This window comes from Patiria miniata, unplaced genomic scaffold (genome assembly GCF_015706575.1).
Source record: "Patiria miniata isolate m_02_andy unplaced genomic scaffold, ASM1570657v1 HiC_scaffold_29, whole genome shotgun sequence".
NCBI lineage: Eukaryota > Metazoa > Echinodermata > Asteroidea > Valvatida > Asterinidae > Patiria > Patiria miniata.
In genome coordinates this window covers 17,969,500-17,993,758 of record NW_024037068.1, presented here as the reverse complement: position 1 = coordinate 17,993,758, position 24,259 = coordinate 17,969,500, and the positions used below count along the sequence as shown (strand labels likewise).

Below are 24,259 nucleotides of genomic sequence, written 5' to 3'. Positions count from 1 at the left end.
GGAACCAGTGACGTGAATACACGTCCACTGCCGGAGACTCGGGCAAAGCTTGACGATTGAACCCATCACCCGCCCCTGTCATGCCTGTGAATGTACATTGCCTGATCGTGTTTACACGTCTTCCAGCATAAACTGGACCACAATGTGATTTAATTTGGCGGATCCTTCATACACTGTACATGTTTATTGACAACTACCGGTTACATGGTTGACATGGTATATTTTCACACGTTTGAATTGGGGGCTCATTTCTGTCTTAAACTAACCTCGACATCAAATGGTCTTATCAAAACAAGATCAAAAATTCTTAGAAATTGGGTTTGAAGTGGATTTAACATTGTAACCACCCGACAGTGTTGTAGTCGAGTCAGCAATGTCGAGTCCGAGTCCGAGCCTCGAGTCACAAGCCTCGAGTCCGAGTCTCGAGTCACAAGCCTCGAGTCCGAGTCACGAGTCACTTGTTGTTCACCAAACTAATCAATTGTTTAAAATTATTTTTCAATCATCCATTCTGTCTATTAAGTAAATCCCAGTGGATGTAGTTTACCTTAATGTGTGTACACTGTACATGTTGTTGTACACATTTTGGCATGACACCGGGCCCTGGTGGTCGTCGGGTAGGCGTGCGTGGTGGCCCCTGGATACGATTTTCCGCAGTGACGTGTTTCAATAGAGTAAAATAGAGTACTACGTTCGTCGCACAAATACGTAACGTTATGTTTTTTCTTTTGATGAAAATACGTGACTCAAGTCACAAGTCACCAAGCTCGAGTCCGAATCATCATGGTCGAGTCCGAGTCCGAGTCATTTTTCAATGTGAATCGAGTTGAGTCCGAGTCACGAAAAATGTGACTCGAGTCCGAGTCCTGGACTCGAGTCCTACAACACTGCCATCGATAGTCTGAGAGTAGATAAGATTGGTGTTAGATATTAATTAGCACCTTGAGTACCTAATTGTTGGTAGATACGTGCCCTATATACATGTAAGACTCCGGTGTTATTATTATCAGAAAAATTAGTACTGTCTTGAAGCCTTCTTCAATGGCCTCTTGTTTTCATTTCAGTGGACCTTATCAGTGAGCAGTGGACACAACTTGACAAACGTGGTCGTGAGCGGCAGTATGTTCCCCAAGCCTGTGCGGTATGAGGAGGGGGAGGGGCTTATCTATCTGGGAGGGAGTAGTGTCTCTAAGGCATTCCGGGGATTCATAGCGGATACCTGGCTGTGGAGGACTACAGTGGCTAAAAAGGTGAGAGAGATCAGGGCCCAATTTCACGGCGCTGCTTGAAGGGAAAATACAACATTTGCAAACATCAAAAAATAAAACTACCAAATCATTTTGAAATACCTTGCTGGACTGTTAGTGAATGACAGTCTAAAGCATCCTGTAAAATCATGGCACCTGGTATACTGTCATTTTCAAGAAAAGTGGTATTTTTGTATCAATTTCCAACGCTGGTCGGCCGACCAGCGTTGGAAAAAACTGACTTTTTTTTCAAATACTGGCCCCAGTTGACCATTGCACTTGTTTGCAATCGATTACACACCTGTGAACGGGTACAAGCCAGTTAGACTGGTTCCCTGACCTTACAATTCCCCAATGTATGTAAACTGCTCTGTTTCTTCTTATATGGAGTCAGGGAACCAGACTACAGGAAAATGATTGTTTTTCTTGGTTTTTATAGCATTTTCAAACCCAAAACCTCAAAAAAGTCAGTGTGACTATATTTGCTATATATTTCCAATCCCATCCATTTCTGACAATTACAGCAAAAGCAAATGATGTATATTCCCTTTAACAGTTAGCAGAAAAGTTGTGATTAGCATAGCAGAAACATTTGCTAACCTTTTCACTGCGTGGACGTGCTAACGGTCGCGCGTGCATGGAGATTTCTATTGTTACGTCACTAAGTTGAGCAAATTTTTCCTCGGAAGTAAGCGTGCCTTTTGCTGTGCTTATGCTTACGGTCTCCATGAAATAGACGAAGGCTTTGTTAGCAGAAAATCGTTTGCTTAGCAGCGCCGTGAAATTGGGCCCTGAATATATCAACCAACATTTTCCCTGTGCTCTTCATCAAAATCAAATTTCGTTTCACTTAATATATTTTCTCATTGTATGTTCTATTCCAACCCCCAAAACTCTTCTTCTTTTTTTCCCCTTCTTATTTGGGCGCAAACAGATCTGGCATGTGAGCAGACTGGCTCCTAGTTTGCACATTATCAATACAGATTGTGGGGCGGGAACTAGCCTACCCCTCGAGTACGGAAATACAGGGTGTTTCAATAAAAAGGAAACCCAAATTTGAAGAACCAGTATGGACAGACTAAATGTTTACTGGCTATAAAACTGGTATCATCTGAAAGCGTAATCTCTATGCTTTTCAATGATACCTTGTTTACATTTCCAGGGTCATGCATCACTGAGCGCCACTGTTATGAGATTTTGATGCAAAATTGCAGTTGGTTCACTTTCATGTCAAACACAATAGGCATGGTGTGCATGAGAATAAGTATTCAAGAAGAAGACACGAGTGCATAAAAAGAAACCAAAAAAAAACAATTCGCGTTGGTTTCAAAACTGGATTTGATTGTTTGTCATGAATTTCTCGTTTTGACCAAAAACAATGTGCCATTTTCCCGAGGATTAACATTCAAGCCATTTCACAGACATTTCCGTAACAATAGGCACACCGTGCCCAGTGGTGTTTTTTATGAAAGTGAACCAACTGCATTTTTGCATCCAGTTTTCAAGACAATGATGCTCAGTGATGCATGACTCAGAAAAGCTAAACACTGTATCATTAAAAAGCATAGAGATTACGTTTTCAGATGATACCAGTTTTATAGCCAGTAAACATATCGTCTGTCCATTCTCATTCTTTGAAGTTGGGTTTCCTTTTTTTTGAAACACCCTGTATTGTTGGGCTGCAAGTAATTTGAAATTTGTGAAGTAATAACTATATAATAAACATGAGCTGATTTTTTTTCTTTGGGGAGGGGGGTTTGATGTCTTATTCAAAAGTGAATAACGACTTTTAGTACTAGAAAAATTGTAATTTAAAAAAAAGGAATGTATTTTGGGGGATGAAACTTAAAAATATATGTAGCACGGGGAATTAAACTGTACGCTGAATGGAGTGCATTGCTTGAGGTTTAAATGACTTCATTGCCACACTTACATGACTTACCTGTGTGCTAATGGTTAACTGTTCCTTTGTGGTTCTAAAATTTCAAAATCTGCCCTTTTTTCGACAGGATCCACATTTGAATTCTTCAAGTCCTATCCTGATGGATAGGATCAGTTCTTACATCACAAGCTGCGATGCGCTACAGGAGAGAATGCTGACTGTATACGAGACGTATCAGAGCCAACGGCTGTCGCTCATTCCACAGAGTAAGAGCCACAAAGTACAAAGTACCCATTAGTCACGGTTCAGTGCCTGCAACTGCCCTGCCTGAACCCTGCCAAAATGCGACCTCCCCTCCTCCCCAAGTCTAGCCTTTAGTCAAGTCCCACGCGCTTACCCGGACACGTGACGCACCCCGGATGCTGGCACGTAAAAAGACTAGCACGAGCGGCGAAGCGCGAGGGCCTTTACCATCTCTTGGAGAACGCTTATGTTTTTCTTCACATTTGTCTACCGATTTGGTAGACATGCATAATGCATTACCCGTTGTGAATTGACCAATGAAAATGCAGAATTACTAACGTAAATCAGCCATCGTCTGGCGCCAGACAGCACACGCGCGTGCTGTTGCTGGTAACCGCAAACCACCGTTGGATGATTGGTTTATATTGCTTGATTTATATTACGTGAATAAATGAATAAGTGATTAGTTCCACGAGATAGTAAAGTCCCTCGCGGCTTCACCGCTCGTGCTAGTCTTTTTACGTGGCAGCATCCGGGGTACGTTATGTGTCCGGATGGTCCGGGTATAGGCGCGTGGGACTTGACTAAAGGCTACCCAAGTCAGGCTTACTTTCACAGCAACGATTCACGCACATTCTTTAAAGATATAGTCCATCATTTGTAATTTGTGCATTTTGTTCGTTTGAAGCAGCAAAAGTGCTCAATATTTAAAAAAAAAAAGGGTACTGAACAACTAACCTGATGAAGTTTCAGCTCAGCTTCAGCTGTATATTTCGAGAAAAACAACATTCTAGGATCTCGATTTCAAATCAAAAGTTGCTGAATCATGTTTTGAATTGGGCCTGAATTCAGCGTCCGAGACACGTTCTCACTGAGCCGATTGCAGATACGACGAATTATTGCAACTGCGCGCGTGTGTGCGTCGTGCCAACGCTTGCGCGCTTCGCCGAATAACAAAACGAACTACTTATTTAAATTTTCCTACGGTGCATCTTAAGATGCACCGTTGGAAAGGCCTTCTTTCGTTGATTTCTTCAAAATGACAGCTTGCCAGAAAGAATAATTTCACAGGGAGTTTAGTCCCCTTACTATCTTTCAACCAAGTATGTTTTTCAACAATAATTACGGTAGGTACTTTTCGGATAGCTGCAAATGATGGACTATAGCTTTAACGATGCACTGCACGTATGTTTAACACACACGATCACAGACAGCAATTTTACATGCTTTTATAGAACATTTTCACAAATTAGTAGCTGAAAATGGTTCACTGCATTGTCACCACACCAGTTACAAATACAGTTGGGCTTATTTTCGCTCCAAGGAGGAGAATCAAGCCAATTACGAAACGGATTCACAACAGCCGTAGAGAAACGACTGTGTTTACTGGGCCTTCTTAGTGTACATGAACCAATAACCATGATTGCACCGAGTTGATTGTCATCGGGACTACACCATCAAATTACTCCCTGTAGCACTCAATATCGCCACAGCACTCAATGGTTTGAGGAAATTCTTCAGTAAATAAACACAATGTACTACAATTTTAGTACAGTTGGGTCAATGAAATGGTTGCGCCGAGTCCATACAGCTTTTAAAGCATAAATTGTATTGTGGAAATATTGTTCGATCTCCCTCACAAATGCCATAAAATTTCATCACAAACGCCTTAAATGATTTTAAAAAAAATATTTTATGCTTCTTCAAGATTCCTGCAGCAATTCCCTGTCATCACTTCTTCCGTCCTCATCCCAATCGTCATCATCATCCGACATTCATCCACCGGTATGCCAACCCTGGGAGAGACGTCCTCCTAAGGGCTACAGACATCTATGGTCTGCACTCAAGACTGCTGCCTGGCGAAGCAAGTACTATAAGGAGAGTTTTGAGTTCATTGGTAGGAGGCTGCATGAGAAGGCCCTACAGTATCTGGTGAGTAGGTGATAGTGGTCTCTAGTGTTAAGAAGAGTCAATGGTGATGTGTCGCCTACTGAGGAAAACTAAAAGCACAGAATCAGAATCATTTAGAAGTTTTTAATGGCCCAACTAAATGGAAACAACCCATAGAGCTATATCAAATTACTAGAGCGCTAACTCGATGTACAAAGTAATGCCTGATGGGCGCATCCATGTTTGTGCACAAACCTATGGAAAATTCGAAATTTTGTACGGCTTTTGTACGGCTATTTGCATATCTGCGTTTGTATTCCATACCGGTGCGTCATCGAAGCCGATACGCCCAAAACCGAAACGCACGATCAGCAAATGAGCATTTCATTTTGCTCTACGCAAACAGCGCAACGTGTGCGCGTCCCTCCGCTGCAGATGCTTTTCGCAGTGACGTTTTTTGAACCGTTGTGACGCGCTTAAGTTATTTGCGTATATTCTACTTGCGCCTTGCATGTAGAGTACACTTTTAAAATTCAATCCATCTATTTTGATTGTGTTCTACAAACACGCACATAAATTCAAAATGTCTGCGCCCAGAGCGGCTGCAAAGCGTCTCCGCGCGCAAGAATGAGGAGTTAGCGCTCTAGTAATTTGATATAGCTCTATGAAACAGCCTAACCTTTGCCACCTGTTATAGGATTTGATGTTTGTTAATTAAAATATGGACCGGATCTCCTATATCAGGGGCCTCAAATCTCTTGAAACTGAAACCAGAGATGAAGCCAAGGTTTCAAAATTCCGTTCGAAACACAATGGTACTTGCAAGCATGTGCATATAACCAAAACTATGCGAACATTTACAAAGTACGTTTACTGTTGAGAGCGGGTTTGCGGGTACACCATGTGGAATCAATCTCTTTTATAAGAGTGATGGTTCTGAGAAGAACCGGTGAGTGTGAGCTGGATGTTTCGACCAGGATGCTCTGGTCGTCCTCAGGAGAGGGAAAGAAAATTGGATTCGAATTTCTCTCTCCTGAGGAGGACCAGAGCACCCTGGTCAAAACATCGAGCTCACACTCACCAGTTCTTCTCAGAACCATCACTCTTATAAAAGAGATTGATTCCACATGGTGTACCCGCAAACTGTCTCTCAGTCTAGCCTCCACCATGCAAAGATTAAAGTCTTACACTTACTGTTATTGTAGAATTTTGTTTCCCATGTCTCATTCAAAATAATAATAATAATAATAATTGTGCTTATATAGCGCTTTCCATCGTATCAACGATCTCAAAGCGCTTTACAATTATTACCCTGTTCATCAGGCCATGGGACCACGCGGCAGCCGATATCAGCACTCAATCGGTCCTCGACCCTCACAGGTACCCATTAATACTCCTGGGTGGAGAGAGGCAATTGTAGTTAAGTGTCTTGCCCAAGGGCACAAACACCATGTTCCTGGCAGTCAAACACCGTAATCACTGGACCATGGCGTTCTACACTGGGTAACTTTGGGTGATCAACCCTAAATGTACTACTCTTTCCATCTGTTTTATTTGGTCTCGTTTCTAGGCTGCTGGTGGTTTGTCAACAATTCCAGTCATCCTCCCCGTCCTCCGCCAGGCTAGTTGCTATGGTAACCACAAATCCTCCTACATGCTGGGCACGTTGTACGCCGGAGGAATCAACGTCGATGCAGACCAGAATGAGGTCAGAATTGATGAAATTGTGACCAATTTTATGACAGAATTTGCAAAAACAAAAATTATCATGATAACCAGACCAGTCTTGTGTGGGCAAGTTGGAGCTGAAACTCTCAGCTCGGGGCATTATTTGTACGCAGTGAGTCAGTCAACCCGTCAGTTACTGGGGGTGTGCCTTTGACGGGAACCAGGTACCTGTTGAAAAATAAAACCACGGGTACCCAGGTACCCATGAAAGAAACCCAACCCCAAAAATTCAAATTTCGGAAGTTGCTGTTCAGATGGTTTACAAAAGTTTGCACGATGATACTGCATCAATACAGGGTGAGTATACAAAAAATGAAACCCAAATGTCGGGACCATTGTTTTAGTGAAGTTCTGCATGTAGCATTTTCAAAATCTAGGAGATAAAAGCCCAACTCATAAGCTTTCTTTTAGTACAAGAATCATTGAAATCACTTATGTACTTTTCAAGTTACGGAGTTTTAAACACAACCGCCGTTTTAAGGATCTGTCCACGGATCACAAAAAAGTTCAGTGTTCTTTCAGCAAAACGAAAACAAATCACATAACGATGTGTGTGAATTGTTTTTGTTTTGCTGAAAGAACGCACACCGTTTTTGTGATCCGTGGACAGAACTTTAAAACGGTGGTTGTGTTTAAAACTCCGTAACTTGAAAAGTACATGAGTGATTTGAATGTTTCTTGTACCAAAAGAGAGCTAATGAATTGGGCTTTTATATCCCAGTTATTGAAAGTGCTACATGCAGAATTCACTGAAACAATGGTCCCGACATTTGGGTTTTATTTTTTTTTTACTCACCCTGTACAGCAAGATACAATGACTACACTGAGCTTATAGATTTACGGTGTAAACTGCAACTTTCGCGAGCGTCATATTTCGCATGTAGCCTGGTTTTCATTTTTTTTAATTCCCCGTAAACTACATTCAAGTCCTTTCTTTTTCATTGCCCGAGAAGTTACTAATTTGAAGTGGTATCCATCCTCCATAGAAGATTACCTTAAAGGAATTTGAAGTGTGAGTGCTAACTCTATGGGCAAAAGGTGTTTTGCAAAACTTGAAGGGTTGTGAAGTACAGAAGACTAGGACAGATAAGATACTGGACTCAAAATGGGGGTTTGCGTACTTTAAATGCCGACACTTAATTCTAATCATATCTTGACCCAAACAACTTTTTTTTGTGGCACCGTGTAGTTGATGTCAACTATTAATCTATATTTCTCTCTCCCTATAGGCATATCTATATTGGCTGGTTGCCGCACAGGCAGGGAACCGGTTAGCCATGCTTGCATTGGCCAATCATCATTACCAAGGGCTGAACGCGGCATCCAAAGATTATGACTTCTCGTACAGTAAGTCTGACAAATTCAAATAGGGTTATGAAGAGTAAAAACTAGGATGATTAAGATACCAGACACAAAGTGGGGTTTACATACTTTAAATACTGACGCTTTTTAAAATAGAATATTTTAAAATAGGACATTTAAGGGGAAGATACTACATTTGCAAATATCACAAAACGAAATGATCAAATTATCACAAAATACTTTACTGCATTGTTGAGGAAGGACAGTCTAAAGCATCCGGTAAAATCGTGGCTCCTGGTGTGCTGTCATTTTCAAGAAAAATGGGATTTTTCCAACGCTGGTCGGCCGACCAGCATTGAAAAAAACTGGCTTTTTTCAAAAACTGCTCCTAATGTTTTCATAATTAGTTATTCCGCGTTTTCTTTGCAATTGGTTACACACCTGTGAAGGGGTACAAGCCTGCTAGACTGATTCTCTGACCTTACAATTCCCCAAAGTCTATAAATTGCTCCGTTTTATCTTAAGTGGGGTCAGGGGACCAGACTGCAAGAACATGATTGGTTTTCTTGGTTTTTCCAGCATCTACAAGCTCAAATCGTGAAACAAGTCATTTTAACAATATTTGCTATAACATACTAATCCTCCAAATCCATTAATTTCTGAAAATTGCAGTAAAAGTAAATGTTGTACATTATCTTTAAGGAAAAAAACTGTATTTTCAAAATGGACAAGATTTGATGAAGTTGGTGAACAAAGAAATCTACTCAGCACAGAAAAGGTTTGCTTAGAGGAAATAGGTTACCAGCCAAGCTGTCACGGGATTTACATTGCTTGTGACTGGTATCCTGCTGATTTCAGCTTGACACATAATTGCCTAGCGCAGTATTTCTGCCTAGTCGTTCCATGAAGTGGGGCTTTTTTCTGTGAGCGTGCTTTGTTCATGTGTTCATTTTTGGTCTGTTTTTTTTATCAGATTACTTGAAGAGGTTGGCAGATTTGACAGTTAAAGATCGAGAGAGACATGATGCTGATGGGGTAAGTAGTTGCTTAAAGGGAATATACATCATTTGCTTTTGCTGTAATTTTCAGAAATGGATGGAATTGGGGGGTTGGAAATATATAGCAAATATAGTTACACTGACTTTTTTGAGGTTTTGGGTTTGAAAATGCTATAAAAACCAAGAAAAACAATCAATTTCCTGTAGTCTGGTTCCCTGACTCCATTTAAGAATAAACAGAGCAGTTTACATATATTGGGGAATTGTAAGGTCAGGGAACCAGTCTAGCTGGCTTGTACCCGTTCATAGGTGTGTAATCGATTGCAAACAAGTGCGATGGTCAATTGGGGCCAGTATTTGAAAAAAAGCCAGTTTTTTCCAACGCTGGTCGGTCGACCAACGTTGGAAATTGATTCAAAAATACCACTTTTCTTGAAAATGACAGTATACCAGGTGCCATGATTTTACAGGATGCTTTACACTGTCATTCACTAACAGTCCAGCAAGGTGTTTCAAAATGATTTGGTAGTTTTATTTTTTGATGTTTGCAAATGTTGTATTTTCCCTTTAAAGCTACAGTCCATCATTTGCAGCTATCCAAAAAGTCACTGACGAAATTATTGTTGAAAAGCATACTCGGTTTAATTCGCTGTGAAATAATTCGTTCTGGTAAGCTGTCATTTTCAAGAAAACAATGAAAGAAGGCCATTTCAAATGATGCGTCAAAAGATGCATCGTTGGAAATTTCCGTAAGTAGTTCACTTTTAATTCGGCAAAGCGCGCAAGCATTGACATGACGCACACGCGAGCGCAGTGCTATAATATGTTGGTTCAGTGCGCGACATCGCGTTAGCTGCAATCGGCTGAATGAGAACGCTGAATCTGGGTGCGATTCAATACCCCGACTCGGTAACTTTTGAGTTGAAATCGAGATCCTAGAGTGTTGTTTCCTTGGAATATACAGCATCCGCTGAGCTGAAACTTCATCAGGTTAGTTGTTCAGCATCCTTCTTTAGATTTTAAGCACTTCTGTTGCTTCAGACGAACTTTATTTCCAAAACGCGACATGTCCATTTGAAAACAGTGAACATTTGTACAGCTGAAAACTTGAATGATTAAAAACAGTATAACACCCGATTCTAAACTTCATTTTTCAATTATTGTATTCTTAAGTTGTGTTTAAGAATTTTGGGCAGCCAGGAGAGAGCAGGATTCTAAAAGGGCAGCCTCGACTCCAGGGGCGCGTGCTCGTTCCTTACACTAACCCCTGGCTGTGATGATGACGTAAATGACGCTGAATGGCAATTCACAGCGTATTGCACGGGCATTTCGAAGATTGCACACCGGGCGCGCCCATTATGCGCTCGCGCTCGCGTGCACGTATTAACGTCATGTACGAAAAAAAATTATTATTCAAAAGTCGCGATGCCTGTACGATATGGATTATGTCAGCCGCGTTTTTCGCTAAAAAAACCCTGTATCTGTGGTTGTAAAGGCACGAAAGGGGTACGTACATTTAATGCAAACTTTGCTAAATAACACAATGTCCAAACGTTGTGTTTGAAATTCTTCAAAATCACAACTTTTAACATTCTAAAGATGGCGTCGGCACGTAAAACGGATAAACTGCAGCCCTAATTATAATGTACCGTATTTTGGCACATTTAAATTACACAATTCCAGGGGTTACGATCGCGCAAGGCATGATGGGAAACAACATGGCGCTGCAAGATCGTACCCACGGGGCACGAGGTTGCTAAAAGGGAGCAAACTGGCATGTATCGCGTTTCGGAATTAAACTCTTCACGTTTAATTTGATAGATTTTACACATTTTTTGGCGTGTAGGTTTTGACGGAGTATGTGAGGTTGACAGACACCGACTCACTACAGGTGCACAAAGGAGAGGGTGGCGACCACTTCCTGTGGTTGAAGTACCAAGCAACCAAAGGCATAGCACAGGCACAGGTTGGTGTCTAGGTGCTAGACTTCATGAACGTCATGTCCATAACAATCTTTTATAGGCCACATTTTTTTTCCCAAGTTACAAGTAAACTTTTACAATTTTGCCACAAATGAACCCTTTGTCCTTGTGGAACTTTATATACTGTTCCTAATTCAATCCTTTCCTTTTCCTTTTAAAAGAGCCTAAAAATATTTCATCCAAGAATTTCTTTTCTGTATAGACTGGATTGTTTTAGCGCTATTCACCTATGACCATATCAAAGCAAATCAGAATGCCTCAACAATAGTTATTGGAAAATATAATTGTCTGGACTTCAATTATGTAAATCCTTAAAAGTGACAGATGTTTGTAAAACCAGATTTCCAAACAATTGTAAAAAACATTTCTTCGAATCTCAGAAAGTGTCACAAACCTGAGATGACATTTAATTTCTTTAAGCCAATTATATTTATAACATGGGATCCAATATCCCAAAGAAGAAGTTTTTCCAAGACTATGACCCTTCATTATCTCAGGACCATGCTTTGTACTCCTCTGTGCCCCACACCCCATAGAAATAGTCTTTCCTATATATCACATCCTTCCAATACCCAGGACCATGCTTTGTATTCCTAGGTCCCCATACCCCATAGAAATAGTCCTTCCTATATATCACATCCTTCCAATACCCAGGACCATACTTTGTATTCCTAGGTCCCCATACCCCATAGAAATAGTCATTCCTATATACCACACTCCTCCAATATCCCAGGACCATGCTTTGTATTCCTAGGTCATCATACCCTATAGAAATAGTCCTTCCTATATATACCACACTCCTCCCAATATCCCAGGCCCATGCTTGTATTCCTAGGTCCCCATACCCCATAGAAATTGTCCTTCCTAAAGGCCTCACCTCTCCAATATCCCAGGACCATGCTTTGTATTCCTAGGTCCCCATACCCCGTAGAAATAGTCCTTCCTATATACCACACCCCTCCAATATCCAAGGGCCATGCTTTGTATTCCTAGGTCCCCATACCCCATAGAAATAGTCCTTATATACCACACTCCTCCAATATCCCAGGACCATGCTTTGTTTTCCTAGGTCCCCATACCCCATAGAAATAGTCCTTATATACCACACTCCTCCAATATCCAAGGGCCATGCTTTGTATTCCTAGGTCCCCATACCCCATAGAAATAGTCCTTATATACCACACTCCTCCAATATCCCAGGACCATGCTTTGTATTCCTAGGTCCCCATACCCCATAGAAATAGTCCTTCCTATATACCACACTCCTCCAATATCCCAGGACCATGCTTTGTTTTCCTAGGTCCCCATGCCCCATAGAAATAGTCCTTCCCAAAGACCACAACCCTCCAATATCCCAGGCCCATGCTTTGTATTCCTAGGACCCCATACCATAGAAACAGTCATTCCTTGCTATGTCCAGTTTCTTTGGATCCACGGGCTCACACCTTCTTTATTCTGGTTGTGGTTCCATTTGACTCCGCCCCTCCTTTCACCCGCTGTTCCATTCTCCATTCTCCCTCCCCCTGTAGCTTGATATGGCCCGCATACTATTCTGGGGGCAGAGGGGCATAGACCGGGACGTCCAGCAGGCCGTTGACCTTTACCGATTGTATTTAATGGAGAATCCATTGGATGAGGTTGTGCAGTATGACTATGGGATCATTCATCTACAGGTAAGGCTACATTTGAATTACAAGGCTACGGCTAAGACTATGGCAATTACACATGAGCCTATGGCAGCAGCTGAAGCCACTTCACATAGACATGTGTAACAGTCGGCCACAGCCAAGTAATTCAGATGCGGCTAAAGTCTTGATAATGGTAAATCTTTACAGCAATGGATGCTGCTCATGTTGTAATCATGGTGCATTGAAGGGCTTAAAGTGATTTTATAAATTTGCTTAAAGGGAAAATACAACATTTGCAAACATCAAAAAATAAAACTACCAAATCATTTTGAAATACCTTGCTGGACTGTTAGTGAATGACAGTGTAAAGCATCCTGTACAATCATGGCACCTGGTATACTGTCATTTTCAAGAAAAGTGCTATTTTTGTATCAATTTCCAACGCTGATCGGCCGATCAGCGTTGGAAAAAACTGGCTTTTTTTTCAAATACTGGCCCCAATTGACCATCGCACTTGTTTGCAATCGATTACACACCTATGAACGGGTACAAGCCAGCTAGACTGGTTCCCTGACCTTACAATTCCCAAATGTATTTAAACTGCTCTGTTTCTTCTTATATGGAGTCAGGGAACCAGACTACAGGAAAATGATCGTTTTTCTTGGTTTTTATAGCATTTTCGAACCCAAAACCTCAAAAAAGTCAGTGTAACTATATTTGCTATATATTTCCAACCCCCCAATTCCATCCATTTCTGAAAATTACAGCAAAAGCAAATGATGTATATTCCCTTTAAAGGGAAACTGCGTCCTAGAACAGCCCAATTGGGCTACAAAATGCGCTTTGAACGAAATGATGTTAATCTGAAAGAACACTTAAAGGTAGGATATCAACATAAAACTGCGCGTTTTATTGTTATTCCTGTATTATGCGTGCGAGAACGAATTTCGGGGTCCACTATTGCGACCCCGAAAAATTGAGCTGTTTTGATGCTAGTTGTGATTTCATCCGTAAAGTGTTCGCCTTTTGCGGACGTGTAAGAAACCAATATTTTGTGCATTGGTGATTGGTCACCGCTGTTCGCACGCACGGTCCTAGTATAGACACACACAACATGTATAACGTACATTGACTAAACAACAGGGAAAACCTATTCGTACTCCGTCGTGTCCGAAGTAAACAAACAAGGTTTTTTCATCTTTTCTTGGGAAAGACATTAGGTTGGTTTCCTTTGAACCAGATGTTTGAAGTAGGATAAGTAAACGATCCAAAACATGAAATTTTGGGGGATTTCACGACCTAGTGCCCCTTTAATATATAAAATTGCTTAACCCAGAAAGGCTTGCCGTTGATCACAGCAGATTTTTTGGCTAATCAACAAAATAAGCTTAGAAATATTTTCTTCCTCAAAGAGATCCAAGAACCTGGGTCCTGTTTGTTTCTGTTCCATGCATTGCTGAGAAGATTCACCACCAATTTCAATTCAAGATTTGTTTCAAACCTATCATGATGATCCTGTCAACTTATGATTTCTGTTTGCTGTTTTTTCCTGATTGATTTTATGAATGCTCTCGCGTCAGGCTTCAATAGCCCGACTGAAGTTTTGGGGCTCGGAAGGCGTCAAACGAGACATGAAAACCGCCGTCAAATATTACGAAAAGTCGGTCAAAGAAATGCCCCGGAATCCGGTTGCTCTGTACGACTACGGCATTGTCTTACTCAGGGTAATCAGGCATGCCAGCTTTTCCTCAGATCAGCTGATTTTCTCGTTTTTCACTTCACACTTACGCCGTTAAATATTGGAAAACAATGTAGAAAGTCTGGCAAAGCTTGAAATTTCTCGTTTTTTCCCTATACTTTCAAGTTGCATGTCTGGGTATTGTGGAGGGGCTTGTCTGTTTTTGAAGGCAGTGATGTAGCTGAGTCACCATATTTGAGTCTGAGTGTTGAGTTTTTGAGTCGCTTGTAATCACCATGCAGTTTTGAGGCACTTTGACATGTTTGAGCCAAAATTCTTTGGTTAATGTCTGGTCTAAGCCTAAAAGATCTTATCAGCCAATGAGCAATGTCAGGTCTCTTTATAATGAAAAAACAAATGCATGAACATTAGGCCCCCCCAAAAAAGTCTCCGGTTTCTGGTGTGGAGCTTGCCCAAAAAGTGGTGCGGCGACGCGGCTTTTTTTTGGGTTTTTTTTACCTTTTTTTTTGCTTCAAATGTCGGCTGATTACTGCAAATGGTGCCCGACTAAACTTAGTGCAAATATATGGGAGTCCAGAGAGGCCACATAAAGCTTATTCTCAATCATAACCCCATCCAAAAATACGTTAAAACTGTGCAGCAGCAGGATTCCAGTCAAACCAGTGAGTTTGGCGGTTTTGAGACATCATCTTTTATTGAAAATTTATTTTTTTCATTTTGCCGACGCGCATGGCTAAGGCGACTTTTTTTTTGGCCTTACTTGGCAATCACATTTTCTCATGCATTGAAGTACATGCCTGTTGTAGCCATACATGTAGTGTAGAAATGCTTTTTTTCAACATGTTCAAAGAACATTTCCTTGTAATGGGGTGCATGCAAAACCACAGAGGGCGCTGTCTGTCATTTGTATCGGGACAAAAAGTCAACGGCGTTACAACTTACGGGAAGACACCATTCCATATTGTGTTGACCAATCACAGTCGTGATCGGTGCTTGACATGCATGCTTTTAAAGTCTGACATTATGTGATGCGATCAAGCTAAATGAGTCGTTTGTCAGCAATGATTTTTAGATAAAGCCCAAAATAGGTCAGTAGGGGTGGAAATTTCAAAATTGACTTTTTTGTAAAATCAGGAGGCTGCATATGTCCTCTTTCATGTCAACTCATGATAAAGTAGTTAACTCTTTCAGTGCCTGCAAAATTTGAAAAGTTTAAGTTTAAGTGCCCAACTTCAAGCGTTTTTGTTAATTGTTCAAAATTCTTTAAAAAAAAGTAAATAAGTTTTACTCACTAAATTTGTTGTTGTTGCTCTCTGGTATATCCTTGATATATTGGAAAGTCAAAAGTAGTCACGTACATAGTGATACACCCTGAAACACTGTCCTGCACACAGGGGAATTCTGCACTTTTTGCAGAAAATACGAGTGTCAGTGCTGCGCCCTCTCGCAAGAACTCGAATGAAACAAATAAATACAGGTCGTATCTGAATGAAAATGATATTATTAGAAAGAGCGAGAGCGCCCCCTTGTGATAACATGCTTACTCTACCTCATACATGTATGAGGTTTGGGGATTTTAAGTACGAACATTACCTCGTACATGTACGAGGTTGGCGATTTCGAACATGTACGACTTTGGCACTGAAAAAGTTACTAAACACTTCAGTTTTGAATTGTTGAATTCTCTGTTTTCTTCTTTCTGATCTGCCTGTGTTCTAAGTCCCATATCTCTTGAACGGAAGGTCACATGGGGTTTTCACCAAATACAAATTGAAAGATAGCTCTATTCAAAAATGTAAAACAACAACATTTGATGAGGGCCGACAAACGACGCATTTAGCTTGATCGCAACACATATGTGCACGTGGGTACGATGTACGCGGCTAGAACACGTAGTACGGCAGTAAATGTGTACAGATCCAAGAATTCTTCCCATCCCTTGGTGATGGGTTATTTATTTATTCATTTATTTTATCAAATATGCATCTTGTTAATTGGGAGAGATATTACACACATGGATTTGTAAATCTCTCTTTGATGTATTCTTGGTTTTTTTTGTTGCTTCAGTCTGTAAAAAAAATAATTTACAATTTTTTTTATTATTCTCTTTCTTCACAGGGACAAGGAACAGAGAAAAATGTTGAGAAGGCTCTGGAACATCTGAACAAATCTGCAGAATTGGTAATAAGTAGATAAAAAATGACGGTTGTCATGTGTGACTTTTTTGGTTAATCATGAAGCAGGATTTGACCTTAACTTTTTTGTTAACAAGCCAGCCGGGCTCCTGAAACACACTCTTAACTAGCCCGCAGGCATTTTCACTGGCCCGCATTTTTTTATAGCTCAAATACAAAATGCTGTATTTTCAAGCTCAATTCTGAGGCAATTTTGTCAGTGTTTTTAAAAAACAGATCTAGTTTATCCCTTTAAAACAGTTGATAAACTTAGACACGAATTGATGAGGTTTGCTTTCTGAATTTAATGATTTTTCTTCTTCCTGACCTTTCATCTTTGCCGTAGCCCAATAATTTTTGACTTGCCAGCCGGGCTACTTAAGGAATAGTTTGACTAGCCCGCCGCTGTTTTGACTAGCATTTGGCTAGTGGGCTACCGCTAATTTCGAACCCTGCTTGTAGCCCATGCTTTGCGTGGCTCTTGGACTTGTGTTTGGCTGATACCTATGTCAGGAAAACAACAACCAAAATCATAAGAATGGGTAGGTCATGCGAGGAGAATGGAAGCACTTCAGTCAGTACATACAGTCATGGTCATTGGATTATTAGTCTGTACAGCTCCCACATTCTCGTTCTTATTCTGTTTCCTTAGGGCCATGCACCGGCCTACACGGCACTCGGTTGGTACGCCATCAATTTCCAGCGAGACATGAAAGCAGCCGCTAAGTACTTTGACATCGCGGCCAGAATGGGGCACAGGGACGCAATGCACAACCTGGGATATATGTACAAGTCTGGTCAGTACCCAGGCAAACCTGCAGATGAGGTGAGAGGGGGCATGGGTGTGGGTGGGATGGGGTAGGGTGGAGATGGGTTTGGGTATCTGCCAGAATGGGGCACAGGGACGCCATGCATAACCTGGGTTATATGTACAAGTCTGGTCAGTACCCAGGCAAGCCTGCAGATGAGGTGAGAGGGGCATGGGTGTGGGTGGAGATGGGATAGGGTGGGGGATATCTGTCGGAATGGGGCACAGGAACGCCATGCACAACCTGGGATATATGTACAAGTCTGGTCAGTACCCAGGCAAACCTGCAGATGAGGTGAGAGGGGGCATGGGTGTGGGTGGGTGTGGGGGGATGGATCTGCCAGAATGGGGCACAGGAACGCCATGCACAACCTGGGATATATGTACAAGTCTGGTCAGTACCCAGGCAAACCTGCAGATGAGGTGAGAGGGGGCATGGTTGTAGGTGGGTGTGGGTGGGGGGGGGGGGGATGTACCAGAATGGGGCACAGGGACGCCAGGCACAACCTGGGATATATGTACAAGTCTGGTCAGTACCCAGGCAAGCATGTAGATGAGGTGAGAGGGGGCATGGGTGTGGGTGGAGATGGGATAGGGTGGTGGGGGGGGGGGGGAGATCTGCCAGAATGGGGCACAGGGACGCCATGCACAAACTGGGTTATATGTACAAGCCTGGTCAGTACCCAGGCAAACCTGCAGATGAGGTGAGAGGGGGCATGGGTGTGGGTGGGATGGGGTAGGGTAGGGGGTCGGAGAGGGGGGGGGGGGATCTGCCAGAATGGGGCACAGGGACGCCATGCATAACCTGGGATATATGTACAAGTCTGGTCAGTACCCAGGCAAACCTGCAGATGAGGTGAGAGGTGTGAGTGGGATGGTCTGGGTGAAGGGGAGTCTGAGTGGGTGTTTGGTGGTGGTGAGGGTGGGGGGGGGGATCTACCAGAATGGGGCACAGGGACGCCATGCATAACCTGGGATTAAAGTCTAGTCAGTACCCAGGCAAACCTGTAGACAAAGTGAGAGGGGCGGGGCATGGGAGTAGTCCGGGTGGGGGTTGAGGTTGTATGGCAGAAACCAGAATGGGCACAGGGATGCCATACATAACCTAGTATATATGTATATGGCCAAAAGGCCATTGATTTGCATGTATCTCGTAATGTTCCTTCTTTTTCTCTTGTTTTAGGCCAAGGCCCTGCTGTATTTCCAGAAAGCTGCCGACCGTGGACACATAGACTCTGCAGGGGTGGTAGCTGAGATCTACAGCCAAGGATCTACCGGTGTGGAACGCAGTAGCTATAAAGCAGTCTTGTGAGTCCAACAACCTAGATTGTTGATCAAAAGAAAAAAGGAAAAATTCTAAATTCTGTTTGATTAACTTCATTCCTGCATCCGGAGTATTTTCACATATATCAGAATACCAAGCCCTCAAACACACAAAAAGAATAAAATCACTCAGTCTTAACCACTAAACACAATCTTTTTTTGTTTTTTCTTTGCATTTGTTTGTTTTGAACTGCCACTTTCTTCTCCAGGAAAATGAAATAAATTTTACTTTGGTCCTTTTTTTATATTGCAGCTGGTCTCGCTTGGTGTGTGAGCAGAATCCAGAGATAGGGATGGCGTTACGCAAAGGCCTGGACGCGTATCTAGAAGGATCGTGGTAAGAATGAATAATTCAGTTCTTAAGGTAGAGGGTGGGGCTCATGTCCGATGTAAGCAATCGGGTTTTGTTCGTCTTTTCTTGGGAGCAGTAAGACATTAGGTTGGTTTCCTTTCAAGCAGATGTTTGAAATAGGATAAGTAAACAATCCAAAACATGAAATTTTCGGGGATTTCAGGACGCAGCGCCCCTTTAACCTAAATGTATTCAGGAGATGATCATGAAATCAGCTCAGCTGATACTTATTCACATCGTGGTAGAAGGTCCACTGTGAGTGTGAACCCCATTATCTTCATTGTTCCCTCTAGGGGTGAGAGTATCGTGTACTACATGATGGTAGCTGAGACGGGCCTAGAGGTTGCTCAGTTCAACCTAGCACATCTCTGTGAGGAGGACCATGTAAGTACTTTTATAAGATGGAATTTTGCGTCGGGGTGATATAAATCAAATTAGGTTTTGCCCTTCACCGACGTTTAAACACTGTATACTCAGTGTGTAACCTCCCAAGTGAAAGTTGGAAAAAACACTTTTCTAGAAAAAAATGAAAAAACATACACAATCTGTTATCACAAAACATGATTTTGTAGGGTGTTTAGTACCAGTACGATCTTTAATCCAAGGAAGCTTTTTGATAATAATTTGGTATCGTTTTGGTTTTCGGAAACACCATGTGGTAATAACTACTGCTTAGAAGATACTTAGTTCTGAAAAGAACTTGTCCTGCTTATCATCAACTTTCGCTAAGTAGTTTTTGTTCTGATAAGAACAGTCCTGCTTTAAGTGCTAAAAGAACTTGTTTTTGGTCTCAACGGTTCGACTAGCTGATGACTAGAGCAGGAGTCTCCTGACTCCTGACTAGAGCAGGCTAGTTGAAATGTTGAGACCAAAGACAAGTTCTTTTAGCACTTAAAGCAGGACTGTTCTTATCAGAACAAAAAGTACTTAGCGAAAGTTGATGATAAGCAGGACAAGTTCTTCTCAGAACTAAATATCTTCTAAGCAGTAGTTATTACCACATGGTGTTTCCGAAAACCAAAACGATACCGATACTCCACCATGCAAAGCCTAAAATCCTATATGATAATTGGTAGGTAACTTTTTTGATTAATGCGAGTGATCCTACATGCCTTTTACATTCCCATGTCATTACGTTGACAGGATGGTCAAGTCTCAGCCTACGTCAGGACCGACTGTGTCTGGAAGTACTACAACCTGTCCAGCCATGCTACACAACCACACGTTATCTGTGAGTCTTTCTGTACAAGGGCTGTTATTGGCATGCTATCACTGTGCACTCATGACGGCCCCCTTCAATGGCGAAAGCATTGTGCTAGCTATTGTTCAGATCATCCACCATGGGAAGTTGCTTTGTACAATAGCATGCACAATGGTTTTTCCATTGAAGGGGGCCTTCTGAGTGTACAGCGATGATATCGGAATAGTCTACGGCAATTCCACACATAAGCGGACATTGCTGCAAAATGGAAAATGTAGGCGTCTGAGGTGGGAATGCTGGTGAAGAGGGAGACGACATCAAAGCCGACCATGATGTCGTCCGGCTGGAGGGTGAGGTCTTGGATGAATGCTGCAAACATCACATCATCGTTGGAATCCCTCATTCTCCTGACGACAGGCAGAGCATACTGTTCGAGTCCCTCCGGTTCTTTTAAGAACCACACATACTCACAAAAGAGATTTATTCACATGGTGCTACCGCAAACTTATCTCGTCTTAGTATCTTTCCCACCATGCAAACCTTCAAAGCTCAACAGTGATCCACAGGTAGCGGAAGTTGGGAGGCAAGAGATGCATTTGTAACCCCCCCCCCCCCCTCCCCCCCACCCAAAAAAACATACTTTGGAAAGATGTTCCTTTTCGTGCCCATTTTAGGATGCCTCACTACAGAGGCATATGAACTCTGCCATCCACTCTCAGAAACGTTTCAACATCATACCACAGACCACTGTATGTGTCAAGGGTCTGATAATGACAGCAATTGTTTTTCTTTGTCTTACAGCCCAGCTGAAGATGGGTGATTTCTATTATTATGGACACCATGGAGATGAAGACAAGAGCAGCGCTGTGCGGTACTATGCAATGGCTGCCAAGAGACATGAACCACAGGTCAGTTGATAAGACTTCAACGTCTGATTCAAGGAATCAGGGATGCTTGAGAATTAGGAGGTTGACCTCAGGTTGGACTTACCGTTTTGGTCACCACAAAACCTATTGTATTTTTTTATTTTATTTTATTTCTTTCTGGTAATAAAACCAAGGATCCCTCAAAAGTGCCCTAGGTTCTGTAGCCCGAAAGCCTGAAGAAACCTGCTGAGAGAAGACAATGAGAAAAAAATTACAGTTTTAGAGGTGGGAGGAAAAGCCCAGAGAAATATTCTGAGGAAATCCCACGGAATCAGGCAGGGACTGAAAACCCAATCCACATATTGGCCCAGGCGGGATTCGAACCCGGGTCACAGCGGTGGAAGGCGAGGAAAGTACCGCTACGCCAACCTGACTCCCCTTGTGTACAACTTGTGTGTGGTCCAAGCAACATGAGAATTAGTCATGTTAGTGGCCTTGTGGTCTGGAGCATTGAATCCGTGGTCTGTGGGTAATTCTGCAGGTTGTGGGTTCGATTCCAGCCTGGGTTGTGGTGCGTGTGCCCTTGGGCAAGGCACTTTGTCACTCATTGCTTCTCCCCACCCAGGAGTAAATGGGTACCTGATTTTAGCTGCCTTGTGCCAAAAATGCCAACATTGAGCTGTACACTCCCCAGGGAGCTGAGATTGTCTTTGTAATGTTTCATTGTTCCAATGATCAGGGGTAATAATTGAAAGCGCTTTTTATCACTTAAAAGCGCTATACAGTCGACTCTCGTTAATACAAACTCGTTCGGACTTAGCCAAATTGTTTGTTATATCAGAATTTTGTATTAAGAGGAACATCAGTTCCATTCAATGTGCACGTAAATGCACAGTCGGAACCAGGGCTTTGTGTTTGCTATAACCAGATTTTGTATTAACAGTGTTTGTACTAACGAGAGTCGACTGTATATGTACCTATATATGTTTGAAATTGAAGTTTCAAAATGCTCTTATTTTAATCAGAATTAATTTCCTTGGCTGAAATTCTGACTTTAATAATATCCCTTTTCTAAAACTCTTCCTTTTGCGACGGATCAACCCACCTTGGAAATTCCTACTTTTTGAGTAAAATCAATATATCTATTTCGTGATAACCTTGTGGAGATGTATTCGTCTATAGAAATTGCTCTGTGGAGACGTATACAATTTTTTGTTTCCTATTGAGTGCACGTCTCCAGAGGGCACGGTGTATCAGATCATGACCAGCGTCTGACCAATACTTGTTCCCTAGTTGTGGGTACTACACACCTGATGAATGCATGATGTTTATTTATAAAAGACCAAAGACATTGTAGGAACAGCAGATAGTCCCCACAACTCATTGCTTACTTCCATAATGAGACAAAAACTTCCCCACAACACGGCCACAGGAAGTGTCACATACACTGGCTCAGTTGTCCATCTTGCACGGTACTGTTCCATTGAGCCTGTTTTCTTGAAAATTAATGTTTCCTTTTTTTTGGTGTCTTGTAGGCACAGTTCAATCTTGCCTATCTTGTAGAGGAAGGCACACAGATTGACACTACCGTCTGGAAGAGTCTTCGCGTTCCTAGTGATGTCTACAATACAGATGATAAGACACAGCTTATTATGACACTATACAGGAGGTAAAGTAGACATGGCACTGTCCTGCACCTTTCCCTCAAAGCAGCGAGGCGGTGATAAAATTCTCCACATTTTCCAAATATGGGCATAATTTTTTTTTTCTTCAATGGGCCAATTAGGCCAAGCTTCCATGTAATCCTCACCCCTACTATACATCACAAGCCTGTAGACTCCCATTGGCCAGACCCTAGCCACTCCGGAGTAAGGAGTGTTGAAAGACAGAAGCCAAGATGGCGCTTCAATGCCTTTGTGCAGTAATTGGAGATCTTAGTGGCCAACCCCTAAGTGCCGCCGATCCCTTTGTGTCAACCCCTCGTGCCGCCCAGAGCTCAGACAGGTTGTAAACAATCCCTGGCCATGTGAATGACCTATATCTTGTGCATGTACAGGCATGCCAGGGGTATTGACCTATAACACATGTGGTGATTCAATTCTCCACATGGTTCCACTGCGCAAATTTTTTAAAAATGTGTTACCAGGAACAGAGTGCCCATCCCTCTGTCTTTAGTGATTGGGCCAGACTCATATGCTGCTGTGGGGGGATCGCCACACCTCCTCCACAGCGAGTCTGTTATCTTCCCAGCATTGAATAATGCCGGTACCTGGAGACACCAGTCCCATTTTAAAGTCACAAGCTATTCAAAGGAGCTTTGACAAAGGCATTCCTTTGTTTTTGTTCACCGACTGTTACTGGTGACTGGACTTGTGATTTACTTTTGAATGGACTTGGGATGGACTCGACTACATCCCCGGTAAATTTAAGTAAACTTCAATCTTGAATTTGACATTCCCTTGTTGTGTTTCTGTGTGCAGGTGTCGAGACGGAGGTAACAAGATTCCTACCTGCCGTGTGGCCTGGCTTTGCTTCGAGTACAACTCTTGAATCTATGGAAAAACACACATTAGCATCCCAGGTAAAGAAAATATCACAGGCATTCTTTATGATATATGTTCCATAAATCTATTGGTTCTTAATATAAACCAATTATTCTAATCTCTTGCTCAAGATGCTAGTGCAGCATAATTTCAGTGTGTTGTAATAATGTACTCCGTGTACAAGTACGTAGTCTAGGGGCTAGATGTTGCCGACTTAGCCGAAGTTTACTGTATGTATTTTGGTTGGATCGAGTCGAGCAGTTTGCATCACTTGTCTTATTTCTTGTCTTTTCTATTCCGTGTATTCATCGTCAGGTGTCTAGTGCTTTGGTTTGGGTATTCTGACACTATACTGCATCATGACATGTCTTCATCATATCAGGCGAGTAGGAC

The 24,259-nt window shown here is 42.1% G+C and overlaps 1 protein-coding gene across 1 annotated transcript in view; it reads left to right on the top strand.

Moving 5' to 3' along the window:
* LOC119735234 (protein sel-1 homolog 3-like) overlaps positions 1 to 23,873 on the top strand; it is a 41,001-nt gene extending 17,128 nt beyond the window's left edge. The window contains exons 6-22 of the mRNA XM_038208940.1: positions 1,065 to 1,250; positions 3,257 to 3,395; positions 5,081 to 5,304; positions 6,833 to 6,970; positions 8,220 to 8,337; positions 9,266 to 9,327; positions 11,137 to 11,256; positions 12,802 to 12,945; positions 16,718 to 16,780; positions 17,426 to 17,599; positions 18,765 to 18,889; positions 19,158 to 19,241; positions 19,550 to 19,640; positions 20,400 to 20,487; positions 21,259 to 21,365; positions 22,859 to 22,992; positions 23,804 to 23,873. Of these exons, the coding sequence (XP_038064868.1) occupies positions 1,065 to 1,250; positions 3,257 to 3,395; positions 5,081 to 5,304; positions 6,833 to 6,970; positions 8,220 to 8,337; positions 9,266 to 9,327; positions 11,137 to 11,256; positions 12,802 to 12,945; positions 16,718 to 16,780; positions 17,426 to 17,599; positions 18,765 to 18,889; positions 19,158 to 19,241; positions 19,550 to 19,640; positions 20,400 to 20,487; positions 21,259 to 21,365; positions 22,859 to 22,992; positions 23,804 to 23,873 (2,067 nt within the window). The remainder of the gene's footprint in view (positions 1 to 1,064; positions 1,251 to 3,256; positions 3,396 to 5,080; positions 5,305 to 6,832; positions 6,971 to 8,219; positions 8,338 to 9,265; positions 9,328 to 11,136; positions 11,257 to 12,801; positions 12,946 to 16,717; positions 16,781 to 17,425; positions 17,600 to 18,764; positions 18,890 to 19,157; positions 19,242 to 19,549; positions 19,641 to 20,399; positions 20,488 to 21,258; positions 21,366 to 22,858; positions 22,993 to 23,803) is intronic.
* Positions 23,874 to 24,259: the final 386 nt, after the last annotated feature.